The following is an 18,374-nucleotide window of genomic DNA, read 5'->3' as shown; positions in this document are numbered from 1 at the left end:
TATGCGAAAAACTACTGTCTGACCCCTATGTTCTATTCTTAGTAACTGTGGCCATGTTTTTCAACACATCAAAAATCTCCATACCAGTTCTATGCAGGATACCCCAAGAAACATTCACACCAAGTTTGGTTCCAATTGGTCAAGTAGTGTCAGAGGAAAAGACTTTTGAAAAATTGTAAAGGAGGATGGCTGCAAAGTGACCGCAATAGCTCACATGGCCTTCGGCCAGGTGAGCTAAAAATGACAAAAATTATAAATGATTTTGAATGTTTATTTACAAGATGACTCTGAATAGTACACAAAGTGTTGTTACCACACCTGACTCTTTCAAACAAAATGCTAAAGAACAAAATAGTACTCTACCATTTTCATTCAGAACATTTTTCTACAGACACACACAGACACAATTTCAAAATTTTCGTACAAATGTACTATATGTTATCCACGTGAATGGAACAGATTGCATTTAGTTCTGAGTTTATATTATCTTTACAAAGTTCTATGTTCTGGAAATCCAACAGGGGTGTTATGTCTGGTAAGGCAGGTAAGGCTAGCACTGTACCATTAATTTTCCTTGGTACGGCAATTTCAAAAATAGGGTATTTTATTACTTCCATAAGAACCCCCCGACAAAGCATCATTCTCACTGTACAAATCAAAATATGGATGCTAACACCTCTGTCAAAATAATGGCATCATTTACTAAAAATCAGTCCATGAAGTTAATGCCATGAAAAGTTTCAATGTGTTATTGGAGCACTCGCATCCAAACCAGCACTTCCCAGCCAAAATAATTCCTGATTCAGTTTATTTCTAGGATCATATATTCCATATACAAATTAAGTTTTAAATGGCATGAATATGGGCTTCAGTGCATGTAAAGAATTTAAATTACATGTAACTAGAATGACATTGACTGCTATTATAAGTCCTTTCCTAGTTCAGTTCTTGGTTCTCATATAATTGTTCATGAAACTAATGATAAAGAGAACTTTTTACTACCCCAAATGTGTGTAGGTGAAGAGGTTGCTTTTCACATTGTTCATTCCCGGGCAAAATAATGAAGGATCAGCTTTATGTTTATCTCACTGATTTATCAATAGAATTGGGTAAGGTCACCCTCATAAGATACAAAGGAGGAATGGAGAACTGAGGTATTTCCAGTTGGCTTAGAGGCACAATTTCAATCTGTACAATTCAGTGTCATTGCTGTTTCAATAACCTGATATCCTGTATGTAACAAGGAGTGCCAATTTTTATGCATCATTTAACAAAAACAAATAATGCTATTTACTACAATTAATGCAGGGGCAGACAATTGAAAAAACTTACATTTTCCTGTCAATCTAATGCAAATTTTCCAAATACCCAACATCAAAAGAAATAAGGTTTTTGGCCAATTCTAATATTAGCATTGATTACCAACATGAATGCTGCTTTCACCTACTGTGATTTGACAAACATTTAAGGAGGTACACCTAGGGTAAGGGACATAACTGTTGAAATCAAAGATTTGTTTGCATCATATTCAAATTCATCGAAGCTTATCAAGCTTTTATTTGAAATACAATGAAATAAATCCAAGTGACTTTAATGCTTACATGAGATTGATTTTAAAAGATGAATACTAATGTTCCAATGATGTTTAAGAGTTGTGTCCCTTACCCTAGGTCTACCTCCATATGTAATCTAAAAATAATTTTTGCCTAATACAAATTTCCCTCCTACAGGGATGACATGCATGTAGAAGGAATAAGATGGACATTGAAATTGGCAAAGTGAGAGAAAGTACACAGTCAAATAAAGAATAATACTAGTAAAATTTGCAAAGAAAATACTTGGAAACTTTTACAGATCTTTGATGATTAAATGATACTGAACATGACATACATCAATGTACATAAAATGACTATGATTTTTGACTAGTGTCTCTTGATCTGTACACAACACCCTTCTGTTTAATACTTCTAACTACACCCGGAGGTAGCCGTCCCGTCACCGACATGGCGTAACATCCTTTCACAAAACCACCTGTAATGAGTAGTAGTTGTACTTGCGTCATCATAACAGATATACATATAAAAAACCCTCTGAAAACTATGCTTACCAAGAGTGAAATAATCTCTTAAACTGAGGCATTAACAAACATGAATTTAAAAATTAGAAAAAAAGTCTCTAAATCATTATTTATTATTACATAAATCACCAAAAAGTATCCCTAAAAAATAGATTATAGCTTATACATGTAAGAAAAAATGCAAGATAAAATTTTTACAAAAATATTTATTTTAATAGGAATTCTTTTTTTGTTATTAAAATCATAATGATTGCTGTTACTATGTGGTTGCCTGATAAATTGCCTGGTAACTTATTTGGTGACTTCACACTTTTGAAAATATTTTTGGTAATTTCCTTTAATAGCTCAAGTAGATTCACCAAATACCTCCAGTTCTTGGCCTTGGCAGAAAGTGTCACCAGTTTTGAAGGCCTTGCCAGTAAGTGTCACCAACTTCAAAGGCCTTGGCAGAAAGTGTCACCAGTTTTGAAGGCCTTGGCAGTATGTGTCACCAACTTCAAAGGCCTTGGCAGAAAGTGCCATAAGTTTTGAAGGCCTTGGCAGTATGTGTCACCAACTTCAAAGGCCTTGGCAGAAAGTGCCATAAGTTTTGAGGGCCATGGCAGAAGGTGCCACCAGTTTCGAAGGCCTTGAGGGCAAGTTTCACTTATTTTAAATGACTTGACATTATACTTGTCATCAGTTTTCAGGTGTTGAAAGTGGTGGTAATTTCATTTGACTTACAAAACAGGTGTTATCTTGTATGGATTGTTTTGTTTGACATAATACCCTAAAATACATACCACATCTTTGCCATTTAGCTACCCAACTGTCTTTTGGTTCCATTAATGCAACAAACCTACAAGTAAGGAGGAAATTTAAATAAATTACCACCTAGAGGATTTTAGGAGTGGATTCAGTAAAACTCTGTGATCCACTTCACATCAAAATGGGAGTCTGAGAATCTATACTCTCTGGGTCTACTGTATGTGCTAGAGACTTTTAACTATGTACTAGAGACTTTTAACTATGATAGCTATTTTCAACAAAAATTTTTTTTTTAAATGTTGCGATCAGCAGATTGATATGGTGTGATGTTTTGGTGGGAGAGAGTAAAACATATTGCAAAGTATCGAAATGAAATGGGAACATTTAATACATGGCTTCTATATTTATATATACACATATAATAACAACAAATACTAACAGTGATTAAACCACAAAGTTTTGTCCACAGAAAATACATGTACATGTGTATGCTTTTCAACATGTGCTGTTAATTTTAAAAGAACTACGTGCATTTACTTCTTGTGATTTTGCACTTTGACAAACTTGATGTTTGATTGATTTATATAACTGGCAGTGCAACCTAATCATATTTTTCATCCCTATTCAAATCTCATTTCTCTATTACCACTAATTGAGAAAACACAATTTGAAAGAAGAATTAAAAACTTTTGAAATAAGGAATTTCATTTCCATTCATTTTCATGAATGCTGAAATAGTACATACAAAATCAAAGTCAGCAGCAGTCAAATTTGCTTAAAGCTGACCTCCCCCCCCTCTAAAAAAAAAAAAAGAATCACTTGTACCATGCTGACAAAACAATAAAATTTGAATAATGTGTACTTTTACTACCATGCTAAAATATCTTTTTAACATCTCCATAGAACTGATTTTACAACTGTTGATTTTGTATTGCATAGGAATGTGTAAACCATTCTAGTGCAAGCATAAAGATTCTTATCTCCCAGGGAAAGTGAAATTTTACATGGGAAAATCATGTTATAATTGGTAATTCCAATTGGGAAAGTTAAGCTGTTACCAGATAGAAAATTTCAGCAGTTCAGAAGTAATGCTTTCTAAAACCTGTCACTTTCTGCACTGGTTTACAGGATAACAGTTGCTGTTGATGTGGGCACTTCTGAAATACCTTCTGGTATGCTCAGAATACAATTTTGTCTCAATTTAAAAAATAAATTTAGGGAACCACTCACAATTTTAACCTGCTTCATGGGCTCCATATGGAACATTGAAATTACTTCAGGGAAGGTGAACTATCTTTTTCACTTATAAAAGGAAAAATTAGGTTTGAAAAAGAATTTCATGCCCTTTAGTGGCAATACATCATATGTTGGTCATATTAAAGATACATGTAAAACTTGCAACATCTATGGGCTTTGCAATCTTGTTTCTATACTAAAACAATAAAATACTTTTATAAAGAATTATAAAAAATTGTGTGTTAATAATTAAGTTTTTGTGCTGGCATTGTTTAAAACATATTATGAGAATGAAAATTATTGCTAGTTTCTATGTCCCTGTTGATATACAAGCAACAGCATAGGAATATTTGACGACCCAAATAGCCATCTGTTTGTTTACTGCATATGAAATAATGGCTAATTTGTGGCAATATGTTCTAGTTTACAATGGAAAATGAATAAATACTGTAACTTACCCGATTAGAATGAATAAATCCCCAAATTATTTAACAAATTTTAAACACCATCATCATAGTTAATCGATTTTTAAAAAAAAATGTGTATCACAGCTGCACAACATACGTGACGTCACGTAGCACGTTGCTGAAAATTAGTCCCAAAAGGAAATTTTGCAGTACTTGTAAAACTTATATATTCAGTAAACTGATGGAAAACTGAAAATAAAAGAAAACTAATACCTTACATAATTCACCAAAACAGCAATAAACAGATTATTAAATATTTTTTCAACTCGCAGGAGCTTCTCATGCTCATCTCGTCTGCTCAACGAGATAAGCACGAGAAACTCCCTCTCGTTGAAAAAATATTAAATAATCTAATAATGATTTAGGCTTAAATGCACAACCCATCTTATGAGATGCATTATTCTATAAATCTTTAATTTACCCATCAAAGTTTGAACTGGTGCAATCATAAACAGCAGTTCTGTTGTTTTTCAGATGTAAATATTCTTCACAGTTGTCACAGCCATGTAGTTCAAACTGGTCAATTGTCTACAAAAGAAACATAATGTTGTCCGTGTAAGGAAAAATCGTTACTAAACAATTGGTGAAATCACATAAGTCTTCAGTGTACAACGCACATGTATGTCACTATATATAAACAGGAGAAAGCATGTAAATTGTAACACAAAATATGAATTAAACACTCATGACTTTTTGTGAAATAAAAAATTAAAGCTGTTTAAACAGAGAATCTCTTATTATTTATGGGAAGGGTGCTAGAAGCCATGCAAGTGGGAATAAAAAACTTGGCCGAGCACAACATGATACAACCAAAGTGGTTGAAACCTGAACAGTTAAAGCAGCTGTAGACACAATATTAGTTCTTGACACAATTAAGCATAGGGACTTACAATTCATTAGGATAATAATAATTGGTCTAGACACTAAATTGCACAAAATTTGAAATTCAAATAACAATTTTCAGAAACAGACCCCCCCAAAAAATTAATTTTTTGGGTGTCTGGTCCCTTTTTTCCCTTTTAACTTGAAAACCATAAGAGATATATGAAATCTATTGATAAACGGAGGCAGGGATTTTCAAAAGGAATCCAATAAATAAATAATTTTGAAATCAAAAATAAGAATGTTGATTTTTTGGTGCATGGTCCCTCTGACCCTTCATATAACTCAATAACTGTCCAAATGCATCAAATCTGCTTCGACATTTACCATGAACTAAATAAGGAATACATTAAAAAAAAATAATCAAAAGAAAAACAAAACATCTCCATTAGTTTTAATATAACACCTATTTTTTACTTTTTTTGGCCCCCTATCTACATGTAAAACAGTAGGGGCCATTCCAAATTTGGAACCTCCCTTTAATGGTTAGTAAAATCATACCAAAATTTCATAACAATTGAACTCCCCCAACTAAATTTATCATACAAAACCAAACCTCTACAGATGATGGCAACAACAAAGCCATACCAATATACAATGTATGACCACAATATTTTTGCAGTCATATGAAAAGGGCATGAGAATTGTGACTTTGGGATATACATGTAATCTACATTTTGTACATGAGGGCAAAGACTTTTATTCAGAATTTCAAAATAAAATTATAATTAAACTCCTTGATGAGGACAATAACAGTTTCCATTGCAATTAACATGATAAAGTCCTAAAGGTGACTGACCTTTGGGCTTAGGGTGACATATTTAATAGAACTGAGACTGGATTTCCCCATTTAATCATGTAATTGAGACAGTTTCAAGTCAAAATCAATGATTTTACTGCTGAAAGTTGGAAATTTTAGAGCATATTTCTTGCATCCTTGGGAATGCAGCCAAAACTCTGAACCAAAATTAGGGTTGAAAAATCACTGTGAAAGTGGTTCGTCTGCTTCATCATTTGCTCCAAAAAGGACCATAAATGGTTCATGTGGTTGTATTACCAACCGAGTCCACAATTCCTACATCCAGAAAAATTCCAGTTTGTGCATGTACCTTCATTCAGTTACTTTAATTATTGTCAATGCAATACAATAGTCCAAAACCATATTAGAAAGCATTTACAAGTTGCAATGATAAAATACAAATTGTATCATAGCTTTGCCCAATATATGGATGGCCAAAACAGTCAACAACGTGGCACCCAAATGTTTACAAAAATCATATGCAATGTGTTTTTTTTTAATGCCGGACAATTCAGACCATTACAGGGCTGGCATTAGTTTCTTTGGGAGTATTTCAAGTTTCAAATTATCTATTAAGGTACATCAATTGATCACAAATAGTCTACATTCATTTAAAACTGATGTGGCAACTGCTACAGTCCTATATACAAAAAAATGTATAAAATCACACAAGCAAATTTATATGAATATAGTGTAAAAAATTCCATCTTGCAGTCACACTAACCTATGCCTGCATAACATGAACCCTAATCATAAGGGCAGAGCATCAGCTACATGTATGTCTTATATTTGTAGGGGTCTGAAACATGACTGGCTAAAAATCATTCAGTTGAAAATGACTTATGTAATTCAGAAGTAAATGTTGCAACTTTTAATGCAGGCAGAGAGTAACAGAACTAATCTATAAAAAAAAAAATAGAAAATTTATGTTTCCAGTGTTATCCTAAACAACATAATACACGTAAGTTCCAAGGAAACCGAGTTTGTCAAGCAATGTTAAGGTCGCAGCAGTTTCCTTTACAGTCAAAGTCATTGAAGAAATATCGAGTTTGAATGTGCAAATCCTCGTGCTTATTTCATTGATGTTGATACATGTGTTTATTTATTTGATGCATTTTTTGTTAAGTGATTGTAGAGGGGACATGGAACAGGAAGTGAAATATACAAGAAGCAGGAATTATGGTTGGAAACAATGTCCAGAGTAAAACTAGAGGCTCAAGAGAGCCTGAATCGCTCACCTGGTTAACCATTTGCTTATTTGAAAAACTTGAGGAATGAGACAGGCTAAGTTAAAATCAACTAAATTGTCAAATGCAAGAAATGCTTTTCATAGCATTTTCATGGCCTGAACCAGAATTTTGCTAAAGGCAACAATTTTTTAATTTTTTTCAAAAACCTGTCTTATGACCCCTAAGTTCCATTTTTAGTATAGACAACCATATCTATTCACAGTCACTTTGTGCACAATACACTAAAGAACTATTATGCTTATTTTCATTCAATGATCTTAAATGGTTTTAGAGAAGAAGATTTTCAAAGTTGCACATGTGAAAATACAAAAAAAACTTTCAGGAGCCGTAATTCCTACATCAGTTGACCAATCGTTTTGAAAATTTTGGCATAGGTCCGTCTCATGATGCTGAACAATATTACCCTATGCCAGAAATTTGCTAAAGGCACTGATTTTTGAGTTATTTGCAAAAAAACTGCCATCTGACCCTTATGTTCTATTTTTAGTAATGGCGGTAATGTTTTTTCATGAATCAACAATCCCAACTGTCATTTGGTGTGGGATACCCTAAGGAACATAAATGCTAAATTTCATTGAATTCTGTGCAATGGATTTTGAGAAGAAGATTTTCAAAGTTGCACATGCGAAAAATGCCAAAAAAAAACTGTTTCCGGGGCCATAACTCCTACATCAGTTGACCAATCGTTCTGAAAATTTTGGCACAGGTCCGCATCATGATGCTGAACAATATTATTCTAGACAGAAATTTGCTAAAGGCAATGATTTTTGAGTTATTTGCAAAAAAACTGCCATCTGACCCTTATGTTCTATTTTTAGTAATGGCGAACATGTTTTTTTAGGAATCAACAATCCCAACTGGCATTTTGTGTGGGATACCCTAAGGAACATAAATGCCAACTTTCATTTAATCTGTGCAATGGATTTTGAGAAGAAGATTTCCAAAGTTGCACATGGGAAAAATGCACAAAAAAAAACTGTTTCCGGGGGCTGTAACTCCTACATCAGTTGACCAATCGTTTTGAAAATTTTGGCATGGGTCTATCTCATGATGATAAACAATATTACCCAAGCCAGAAATTTGCTAAAGGCAATGGTTTTTGAGTTATTTGCAAAAAAACTGCCATCTGACTCTTATGTTCTATTTTTAGTAATGGCGGCCATGTTTTTTCATGGATCAAAAATCCCAACGGTCATTTTGTGTAGAACACCCTAAAGAAACAATCATGCCAAGTTTAAAACCTGTCAGTCCAGTAGTTTCAGAGGAGATTATTAAAAATTTGTCCACAACAACACCGACGACGGATGCCAAGTGATGGCATAAGCTCGGCCAGTTGAGCTAATGAAAGGGATCTGGAAGTCTGAATTTCCCCTGACTGTGCAACCCTCCTCTTTTTTATTTGGATATTGATATGTCAGGTTGGGTGAGAATGATGTGCCATACAAAAAGTTGAAGATTCACCTATACCACGGAGTACCGCCCTTCGACCGCTTCTGACAACTTTCAATTTAAAATCGTGTATGTCATACCTACTTAGTTTGATTTCAGAATCATTTTCCTGTATGCTGTATTTATGTTAGATTCTGGTTTTTAAAATTGTGCCTGCTCTGTTTCAAACGAAAACAAGCTATGCTTAGTCTCTTCTTGTGCCACTTCACATGTCTTATGATTCAAAATGTCAACAAAGCAGGGTTTCTCATGAAAAATGATCAAAACTTCAATAAAAAATGAAATTTTTGTAGCAAATATGGTATCAGCATACAGGAAGACGATTCTGAAATTGAACTACATATGTAGGTACAATGTACATGTAGGTGTGACTTGCACTATTTTAACCTGAGTCGTTAGAAGCGGTTGAAGGATGGTACCCTGTGGTACTGCTGAATCTCCAACTTTTTGTATGCACATTGTTTATGCACCCCAACCAAATACATCAATATCCAATTAATAAAGAGGATGGTTGCAGAGTCAGAGGTTATTGAATTCGAACTACAAATGTAGGTGTCTGGAAGCGGTGGTCAGGAGGGTAGGAGGCAGTGGTCTACGGGGAAGGAAGCAGAATGAAGTACACCCTGTCCATTCCCTCTTGTGTGGTCTACCCTTCCAATCAGTTATTCTGTCTTTGTTTATGGTAAATCCGTGAACCGGTTTCCACCAGATGCACTGTAACTTGGGTATGGTAAAGTTGTCTATAGTAGGCGTTTAGCCTAAAATCATTGAAATTTATTCAATGACAAGATCTCTGTACTATCAAATGTTTCATGCATAACAGCACTGTGAGAAATGCATATCATAGCACCATAATAAATGACTGATATATGTGTATCATCCGGCCCTCGACAAGAACATGACGGAGTTACGGCTTAGGCAAGTATACTGTAGTCTGTACATGGTATGGAGTTATATCTAAAGGGAATGGTTAATATTGTTTGTAAAATAATTTTGACGATTTACTTTTACAAGAGAACACAGTAGGCATGCTCTTAAGTTTCTCTGGTCCTTGGGAACGGTTTCAAGTGACGCTGGTTGAGTCATTTCTGTTTTCTCTTTAACCCAAATGAAAGTAGCAATTTCCGGTCGGCGTATAAAAGTAGTTCCCAATTGAAAATGTGATTTATTTGATATACTAATCCGAATGTCGATAATAAATAATTCAGAATGATAGATGTTATTATTTTAGATCATAAGTATGTATATTTACATATTTTATGTCTGTACTATCCAAGTGAAATGCTCTATTTTTGTATTCGGAATTTTATCCGGCGAGCAGCTGTTTGGCTAATTTAAGCTAAAAAATTATAGAAATGTTATTAAAATGGATTAAACGAAGAAAAGTTACAAATCAACTTATTAGAGACATTTACAGCTATTCTGGATTTAATAGATAAATTAGTTTCTAATGTCAGCTCAACTTATCTATCTTGACATGCACACTTTTTGACCTTTCAATTAATAATCGTGAATCAGCTGTATTATCTGAGATTGGTGGCGGTTCAAGAAGTATAGTGAGTAAATGTAAATTTTGGGCACACGGGTTTCTAGTTATTGTGTAATCCACGCGGAAGTTTGCATATTACGATTTGGATGTGTTTTAAATGAAAATATTGAGGGGTGACATTGGAGAAAAACTGATTGATTGGTGTGCTTATTAAGTGATGTCTCTGTTTAATTTAAATATCAAAATATAAAAATTCTCAACCATGGTTGGATTTTGTGGATTACGGGAAAATGCTCTGAGCGTAAAGGATGGAGTAATAAAGAACGAATGCTTTATTGATGTTCTTAATCTTGTCCCTCATGCATTATTTTCTGTGTTTAGTTTATTTATTCTAATAGTATGGAGTAGATCTACTTTTGGAAGAATTGAAGTAACAACTTGGGTGCAATTCAGAGGACATAATGCAAGATGGATCATTACCATTTTGCTTCTTCTCAATATCATTGTTGGCCTTTTGGAAGGCATAATGGCAGAGACTTCTGATCCGGACATAACAAATCTTCACGTAATAATCCCACAATGTGTTGCCCTGTGTGGAGTTATACTTAGCATTATTTTCTATCATAACTTGGAACAATGGAATTCCCCAAGATTTTTGCTGTCCTTCATTCTGTATTGGACCTGTTGCATCATTTTCAAGACATTGAAATCAATATCCCTTTTGGAAAATAAAGTAACAACTGAACACATACGCTTATGGGTGACATGGATAGATATTGTCCTGTATTTCATTTTACTTATGACTGAAGTGGTTTTCTTATTCATTCAGGTAAAGTATTGATGTACAAACAAGTATAAAGTACAAATGTATCCATTAACACTACCACAGGGCTGTCAAGCTTTCAAGACATAAATGTGTGAGATTTTGCAAAAGATTGGAAAATCAAAGGCTAAAAACAAAATATGTAGACCAAAGAAAAATACTGGCAAATGCCAAATCAACTTTAGAATATGCTAGCCGCATGAAAAATGCCTGAGACCACCAACCTAAATTTTAATTTCTCCACTCTTCACAATGGAGTCTTTTTTCTTTCCTCCACCGTGACTTTACCATGTCTCTACCAACATAAAAACGAGGATAAAATTTCAATTATTTCTATACGTTTTAATTATACTTTTCTGTATATACATAGTAATTAAATTTTATTTGACTTATTAAATATAAGAATCATTTAATAAAATTTGATATGGGGCAGGAGTGAACCATAGACAAATTGGAAATTGTGACCTCTCAGTGTATGGTGGAGACACTGTACAAGGACACACTAAAATGGTACACATACTGCACACATGTACATGTAATGCATGATTTACTGTAGATTTTACAAGACTGATGTAGTCACTACCTTCAATCTAAATTTTAACCTACCATTCAAAATATAAAAAATGGGAATAAATCTTTCAATAAAAAGATTGTGAGTTGCCACTCACAGAGTTGTGTACCACTATGTCAGTGATCAGTCATGGTACTTATACATATATGTCTCTTTTTGTACTTTTTTTGTACATGTTCAGTGTGAATGTGATGCTTGCCAGGAATACACAGGAAAAAGTATTCATGTATATTTTTGTTTGTTTTATCATTGCAGAGGTATGCATTTTTTAGTAATCCTATTCCAGTACATCCATCTCCTGATCTTGGCAAGACCGATTACATTTTTGCCTATGTTAATCTTCTCTCTAAGATAACATGCTTTTGGATACTGAAGCTGCTGAAAAGAGGTTATAAGCATCCAATCGAACAAGAGGATCTTGGGCAACTTCCTGAGGTAAATGAAAGTTTTAAGCTGGTAATGCAGTGTTCTCCCCAGGATTTTTGGATAGCGCTGTATTTAGTGTGTGTGTGACATGACATTAATACATGTAGGTATCATGTCAAAAATTTTATGTGCTATTTAAAAACTGATCTGTATATTCTAAATTTACTTTGCTGTTTATGTTTATATGAATTATTCATACATGTAGCAAAATATTTTACAATTGAACTTGAAGTAATAATAACTTCAATGCTGTTTTTTCGTTTTTTATATTTAACACAAAAATTAAAAAGATATTCTATCAAATGTTAACTAATTCTTCATGAACATTTCCTCTGATACCTACACACCCTGGGTTCTTCATTGATAATGACCTGCAATCGTTTGCTGACATCAGACCCATTGGAGATAACAATCTTTCATTTGTTTTGTAGCCTCTTTTGAATTTGATATTCCATATTCATTTGACATAAAGGGCATTCTCTATTTTTTAATAGATTTTAAAATTAAAAAAAAAAAATTTTCTAGTCTTTGTACATTTGTAACTTTCAATATATTTATACAATGGTACATTGTAATTCATTCATTCAAATGTACATTTTTCATGTTTTGTGTACATAAAAATGTCTACAAAATGTACAAAAAATGTATTTGTACTTCAACATATTGCATTACCATTGAGTGTGTCATGTAAAAATGTACATGTACATGTACAGATACATTTGCATTATTTTTTTCTCTCTTCTTTTTGACGTCTTTCCTGAGTGGGCGTTCTGATAGTTGTGACAAAATTAGCAAATAATAAAATCAACTCAGTTTGAATCAATATCAAAAGAGTTTATTTATCAATAGAAATTTGCATATAAATTGATCGATACTTATGAATGAAACAGCTGATAGTGACAGATAGGCAGTGCTGCTATTGCATAAATGTAAACAATGCAGGAAAAAAAATGTTTGTGAAATTTGATTGAAAGTCAACATTTGGTAAAAAATTCAGACAACAATGACTAGAAAAGGGCAAATCATGATCAAAGTGTAAGGCATATATCAAGGAAAGGGCAGGATGGGTCTAGAAAAGTGTTAGGGCGAGGGCAAACTGATGGCAGGCACTGCACCCTTTGGAAATGTTGCAGCTAGAACACAGTGTTCAGACTACCTAGAACATTTAGAAAATAAAAATAATAAATTTTATAGCCTTCATATTCTACTGTGCAGTATAATGAACATGAATAATACAATGTATGTGTACATGTATAGCCGTTTAACATCTAGAAATAAAATTTCTGATTCACATATTTTTGAAAATAAATATTTTGCACTGCGTAAATCTGCCAGGCCCTCCCTGGGAATCAAAAGGTTGTCCCCTTAATATTTTTAATACTGTTGTTCTTGATTTCAATCAATTTATTTAAAATTTGACCCATCAATTGTTCCATTCAGTCACTGCATGTAGGATCTAACAACACTCCATTCTACTTTCTATTTAGATGACCTTTTCAGAATCTTTGGGCTTTTCCCTTTGAATAATGCTTTCAAAATCATGAAAGATGCATTCTGATTGACTGATCAGAAAGGTCATCAAATCAGAAAGTAGAATGGGGTAATGTTAAATGCAGTGATTGAATGGAACAATTGATATGTCAGATTTTAATTAGATTAGATTTCAATGTATATGTATTTATAAATGTCAAACTGCCTTAACTCAAATCTAAAGATCATACTTCCAGAGTTGTCAATTTTTTTTAGGGAGATTATATCAAAAAGATAAAGTCTCCCTCTCAATTACAAAGGGTTGCTAGGTACAATTTACCTGTACAATAAACATTTCATGCATGTTTTGGTAATTTTTTTTTGTTATACAGGATGAGCTGTCTTCCACCAACTACAAGAAGTTGAAAAATGCCTTTGAAATAGAAAAGGTATGTATGAACTATAGTTACATGTCTATAGCGTTTGAAATATTTTTTCCCAAATTATACCTTGGAGACAAGTTCTTTATTTTCAACTTTTCCTTTTCAAAAATATTTGGAAACATATGTTACATTTTTCCTATGTTATGTTAAATTTTAGAACTGTCTGGAGCCAAGAAACCGATTTTCTAAAGGCCTTTTCTATATAGTTACCTTTTAAGTACTTCTTTCTCTAAGATATAGGCAAAATGTGTATAAGATGTGGCACATGAATGAAAAAAGCGGAGATTTTATTGCATTAAATAAGTATTCAAACCCGCTAATCCCAAAAAAGAACTATCAAAGTGTTTATAAAATTTGCCTTTTCAAGATAGTGATAGGTCAAATTTACAACTGTAGTTGAAATGCACTATGGAAAAATGGCAGAAAAATTTTCCTGAACTTTCTCCTATATAAGCAGTCAACAAATATCTACGTCACAGATGCTTCAGGATTAATTTAAATAGCTTTTTAGTTGTTTTTTTTTATGTATTTAATAAATTTAAGGCAAAAAAGACCAAATTGAGCATTACATTTTGTATGATGTGACACCTACTGCCTGATTTTTAATCAGAATCATACTTAAATAATCAGTTTTGAAAATAAAATGACATATGTACTTAATTTCTATTTTTTTATTCATATGTAGTACATGTATATTAGAACATATATGAATTTATCATGTAAGTGCTCCAATAATTTCGGAATGTTTTACATAAAAGATATTACTTACATGTACATGTTTATGAAATGTTGTTTGGAAAAGACTCTGGTTTGTGAATTTTCATGTACATGCATTATTGTACATTTGGTAAAATTTTATTATCAGCTGTTTTAAATTTCAGATATGAACCTTTGCTCTGAAAAAAAAACATGCTAGTTTTCTATAGGATGATTTCAGCTAGAGTCTTGGTTCCCTTCATTACTCTTTAAGCCATACTTCTGAATTTTAACATTAATCCTGTACTTGTATCTTTTTAGCATAAAGCAGAACTCAAAGGGGAAACCCCTTCAATGCATAGAGTATACATGAGGGCCTTCTGGCCTACCCTGGTATTTGCGGGTTTTCTAAGATTGATAGGGGATTTGCTAGCTTTTGTTGGACCATGGTGTGTTGAACATGTGGTTGCCTTTGCCTACAAGGTGACTAGAGAACAAGATAACCCTGTCCTTTCTCAGTCAGCCAATCAAAGTAGTGGTGTTTTTAGTTACCATGACAACCAAGGAGGCAACTTGACGGTGGCTCTAAACCAAATGAACACTACACATGTATGTATTTTAGAATTTTTCTTATCATTGTACATGTATAAGCCTAAGGATAATGTTACAGGAGCAATAACCTCTCAAAGGGACTACAATCTTGCAGAGGGGCAATAACAACTCAAATACTGTGAATGTACTATTATTCATGGGGTACTGATTTTTTGTGGTTTTCGTGGGGAGGCAAAACCATGAAATTTGGTTCCCAACAAAAAGGAGAATCCCATTGATGTGCATACTGAAAACCTCATAACCACAAATTCAAGAATCCACAAACTTGTGTCTCTTCCCTAATCCACGAAAATCGGTATCCACAAATTAAAGTACTTTCACAGTAGGTCATTGATACTTCTGGGTTAATTACAAATAGACAATGTTTCACAGATGATAATGACTTTTATATGACCTTTTTATTCACCTCAAATTTAAATTGTCATTTTATTAACAAAAGATTTTAAGACCTTTGTCACTTTATTTCATTTGTATAATTACGCTCCTTGAAACGTTCACATTTCCCATTTTAGCATTCGTGCATTGTTAATCGTTCGTTTACACATTGTTTTGTGTTTGTTTAAACACATGATACAGGAGTTTGTTTAAAGCACGATAGAAGCAATCATTTATTTTTGTATATACATTACATGTATTTCCTTTATTCTGCTGTTGTTTTTATATTTTATGCTATTATTATTTTTTACTTTTTCATTATTTCTATTTACTATTTTTTTCTTTATTCATTATTTGTTAATACTATTATTTACAAATGTATCATCGATTGTCTGTTGTGCTTTTAAACGCATGTTATGAGCGTTTGTCTATCATGTGTTTATACGGTGCTGAGAGCATTCATTTATTGTGCATTTAAACACACACTTGGAGTGTTCATTTAAAAGCACAATAGGAGTGTTCGTTTATCGTGTGTTTGATGTGTGTTTAGTGTGCATTTAGGTATCATGCGTGCGGGAAACTGAAACATTTCAATGAGTGTATAAGGTCAAATGTTGTGCAACATTATAAGGCAAAGAAAAAAATAGCTGCATGTCTGTCAACATTACCTTAACATCTAGTGTTGGTAGGTAGGCAAAACTTTTTCTTTAAAAAAGTCTTTGACATGTTTGTTTTTGTTTTGGAGACACATTCAAACTTTAATAGTGCTTGTCCAAAAATGGCCATAAACATTTCAGGGTATGGACAAAAAATTAATATTAATGGGGTAAGTGGAAGCACAAGTATTTTTAGGCCTTACCTTAATATGACCTTGATATGTGACCCTTAGATTTTAAGTAAATTAAGGTAAACATGTGCATGTTCTGTTAACTGGACTATTTAAAAGAGTAATCAAGGGAACCATGATTGTAGCGACATTAAAAGAATGTAATCCAGGGACAAAGACCAGACATGGAAAACAGACAGACACAACAAAGAACATAAAATAACCAGAATAAAGACTACAACTTCCCAGAATAGTCCATATCGTATTTAAGCATGATTTATACTTAAGTAATTAAGTACAAAATCTAATGGCATTCCTGATGACCTTCATAAGGACCTTACCATTGTACTAACAGTTTAAAAGAAAACTTTTTTTGGTCAATTTAAGCCTGGTACACATGGTACACTTTGTCATATACAATTTTATTATTATTCCCTGTATTTGGATTATTTTGTTGCTAATAAAAACCCAAGCCTTCAAACTTGATTGACTATTCCCAAAAGTAACCCACAACAAGTCTTAGGAAATAAAAAGTTACCCACAACAAGTCGTAGGAATTAGAAAGTTACCCACAAGAAGTTGTAGGAAATAAAACGTTACCCACAACAAGTTGTAGGAAGTAGAAAGTTACCCACAAGAAGTTGTAGGAAATAAAATGTTACCCTCAACAAGTTGTAGGAAGTTACTTTTAAATGTATGCAGGTGTGTCATATTTGAAGGTTGTCTGTATATGAGGTGGATCACCCTTTCATTTATAGATAATTTTATCTTATTTATCTATTTTAGTATTGATAAACTACATATATGTGACATACATTTTTGAACAGAAAGTTTTCTTGTTGGACTTTTATCTTTGACCACGGGAATGAAAATACATATAGATTTCTATTTGGTATGAACATGTCTGGTACATAAATTATGTGGAGTAAAAATGATACATGTATATGCATGTATTGTGCCTTCTGCTTGGTCAGATTATTGACTGATATCATATTTGGAACAAACATGTACATGTAAAGCCTTAAATTATCTGAAGAACAACAGTCCTGGTATGAAGATAATTTTCTTTCCTTAAGGAGGTAGACACACAAGGGACACAACTCTTACAAATCATTTGAACATTTGTATTCAGCATTTTACATCAAGCTTATGGAAGCATCAAAGTAACTTGGACTAATTTCATTCTGTTTCAAATAAAAGCTTGATAGGCTTTGGTAAAATTGAATATAATACATTGTACAAACTTATCACTGATTTCAGGAGTTATGTCCCTTACCCTAGGTCTACCTTCTTAAACTTATTGCCTTAGAGGATACCAATATATACATCGTTTTAGTCAGAGTTTGAAAAGCAGTTAAGCACACCTCCTAATCTATGTTCATTTTAAATGTTATTTTTAACCTAGACAAGTTGAAGCTGTTTTCTAGGATCATTTCTTTATATGGGTCCTCCAAAAGTCTGTGCATCATTATATTGTATAAAGTTGTTACTTTTGATTTGTATCATCATAAAAAAGTTCTAAAAAAATATGAAAAAAAAACCGATCGATCATTATATTTTTTCCAGACTACTCAATATCTAACAGTCATAGGTTTTATAAGCAATGGATACATTCTATGCTTTGTGCTCTTCATATCTACCATGCTCCAATTGACATTTAATCAATTCCAAGCCTACTTGGCTATAAGGCAAGGTTTGCGAGTTAAAACAGGCTTACAGGTATTTTTCTTGCTTAA

The 18,374-nt window shown here is 33.0% G+C and overlaps 2 protein-coding genes across 5 annotated transcripts in view; one reads left to right on the top strand and one right to left on the bottom strand.

The window, feature by feature from the left end:
• Positions 1-257: 257 nt before the first annotated feature.
• Positions 258-10,029, bottom strand: LOC148606569 (transcription elongation factor SPT4-like). Its single transcript, XM_088545249.1, has 4 exons — positions 9,913-10,029; positions 4,949-5,055; positions 2,860-2,915; positions 258-2,031 (listed from the first exon to the last, which is right to left on the bottom strand). The coding sequence occupies exons 1-4, from the start codon at positions 9,991-9,993 to the stop codon at positions 1,910-1,912; spliced, it is 366 nt and encodes a 121-aa protein (XP_088401375.1). The 5' UTR covers positions 9,994-10,029; the 3' UTR covers positions 258-1,909.
• Positions 10,030-10,222: 193 nt separating this feature from the next.
• LOC148606568 (ATP-binding cassette sub-family C member 9-like) overlaps positions 10,223-18,374 on the top strand; it is a 66,892-nt gene continuing 58,740 nt past the window's right edge. For 2 of the 4 annotated variants that reach the window (XM_088547205.1, XM_088547203.1), the window contains exons 1-4: positions 10,499-11,225; positions 12,046-12,225; positions 14,079-14,135; positions 15,147-15,434. In XM_088547205.1, the coding sequence (XP_088403331.1) occupies positions 10,659-11,225; positions 12,046-12,225; positions 14,079-14,135; positions 15,147-15,434 (1,092 nt within the window). In that variant the 5' untranslated portion in view covers positions 10,499-10,658. Of the gene's footprint in view, positions 11,226-12,045; positions 12,226-14,078; positions 14,136-15,146; positions 15,435-18,204; positions 18,358-18,374 lie in introns of all 4 variants that reach the window. The other 2 variants (XM_088547204.1, XM_088547202.1) reach the window with 2 other exon arrangements.

This window comes from Perna viridis, chromosome 9, assembly GCF_037379345.1.
Source record: "Perna viridis isolate PV_CMFRI_1.1 ecotype Kerala chromosome 9, ASM3737934v1, whole genome shotgun sequence".
NCBI lineage: Eukaryota > Metazoa > Mollusca > Bivalvia > Mytilida > Mytilidae > Perna > Perna viridis.
This window is presented reverse-complemented; position numbering and strand designations above follow the sequence as displayed.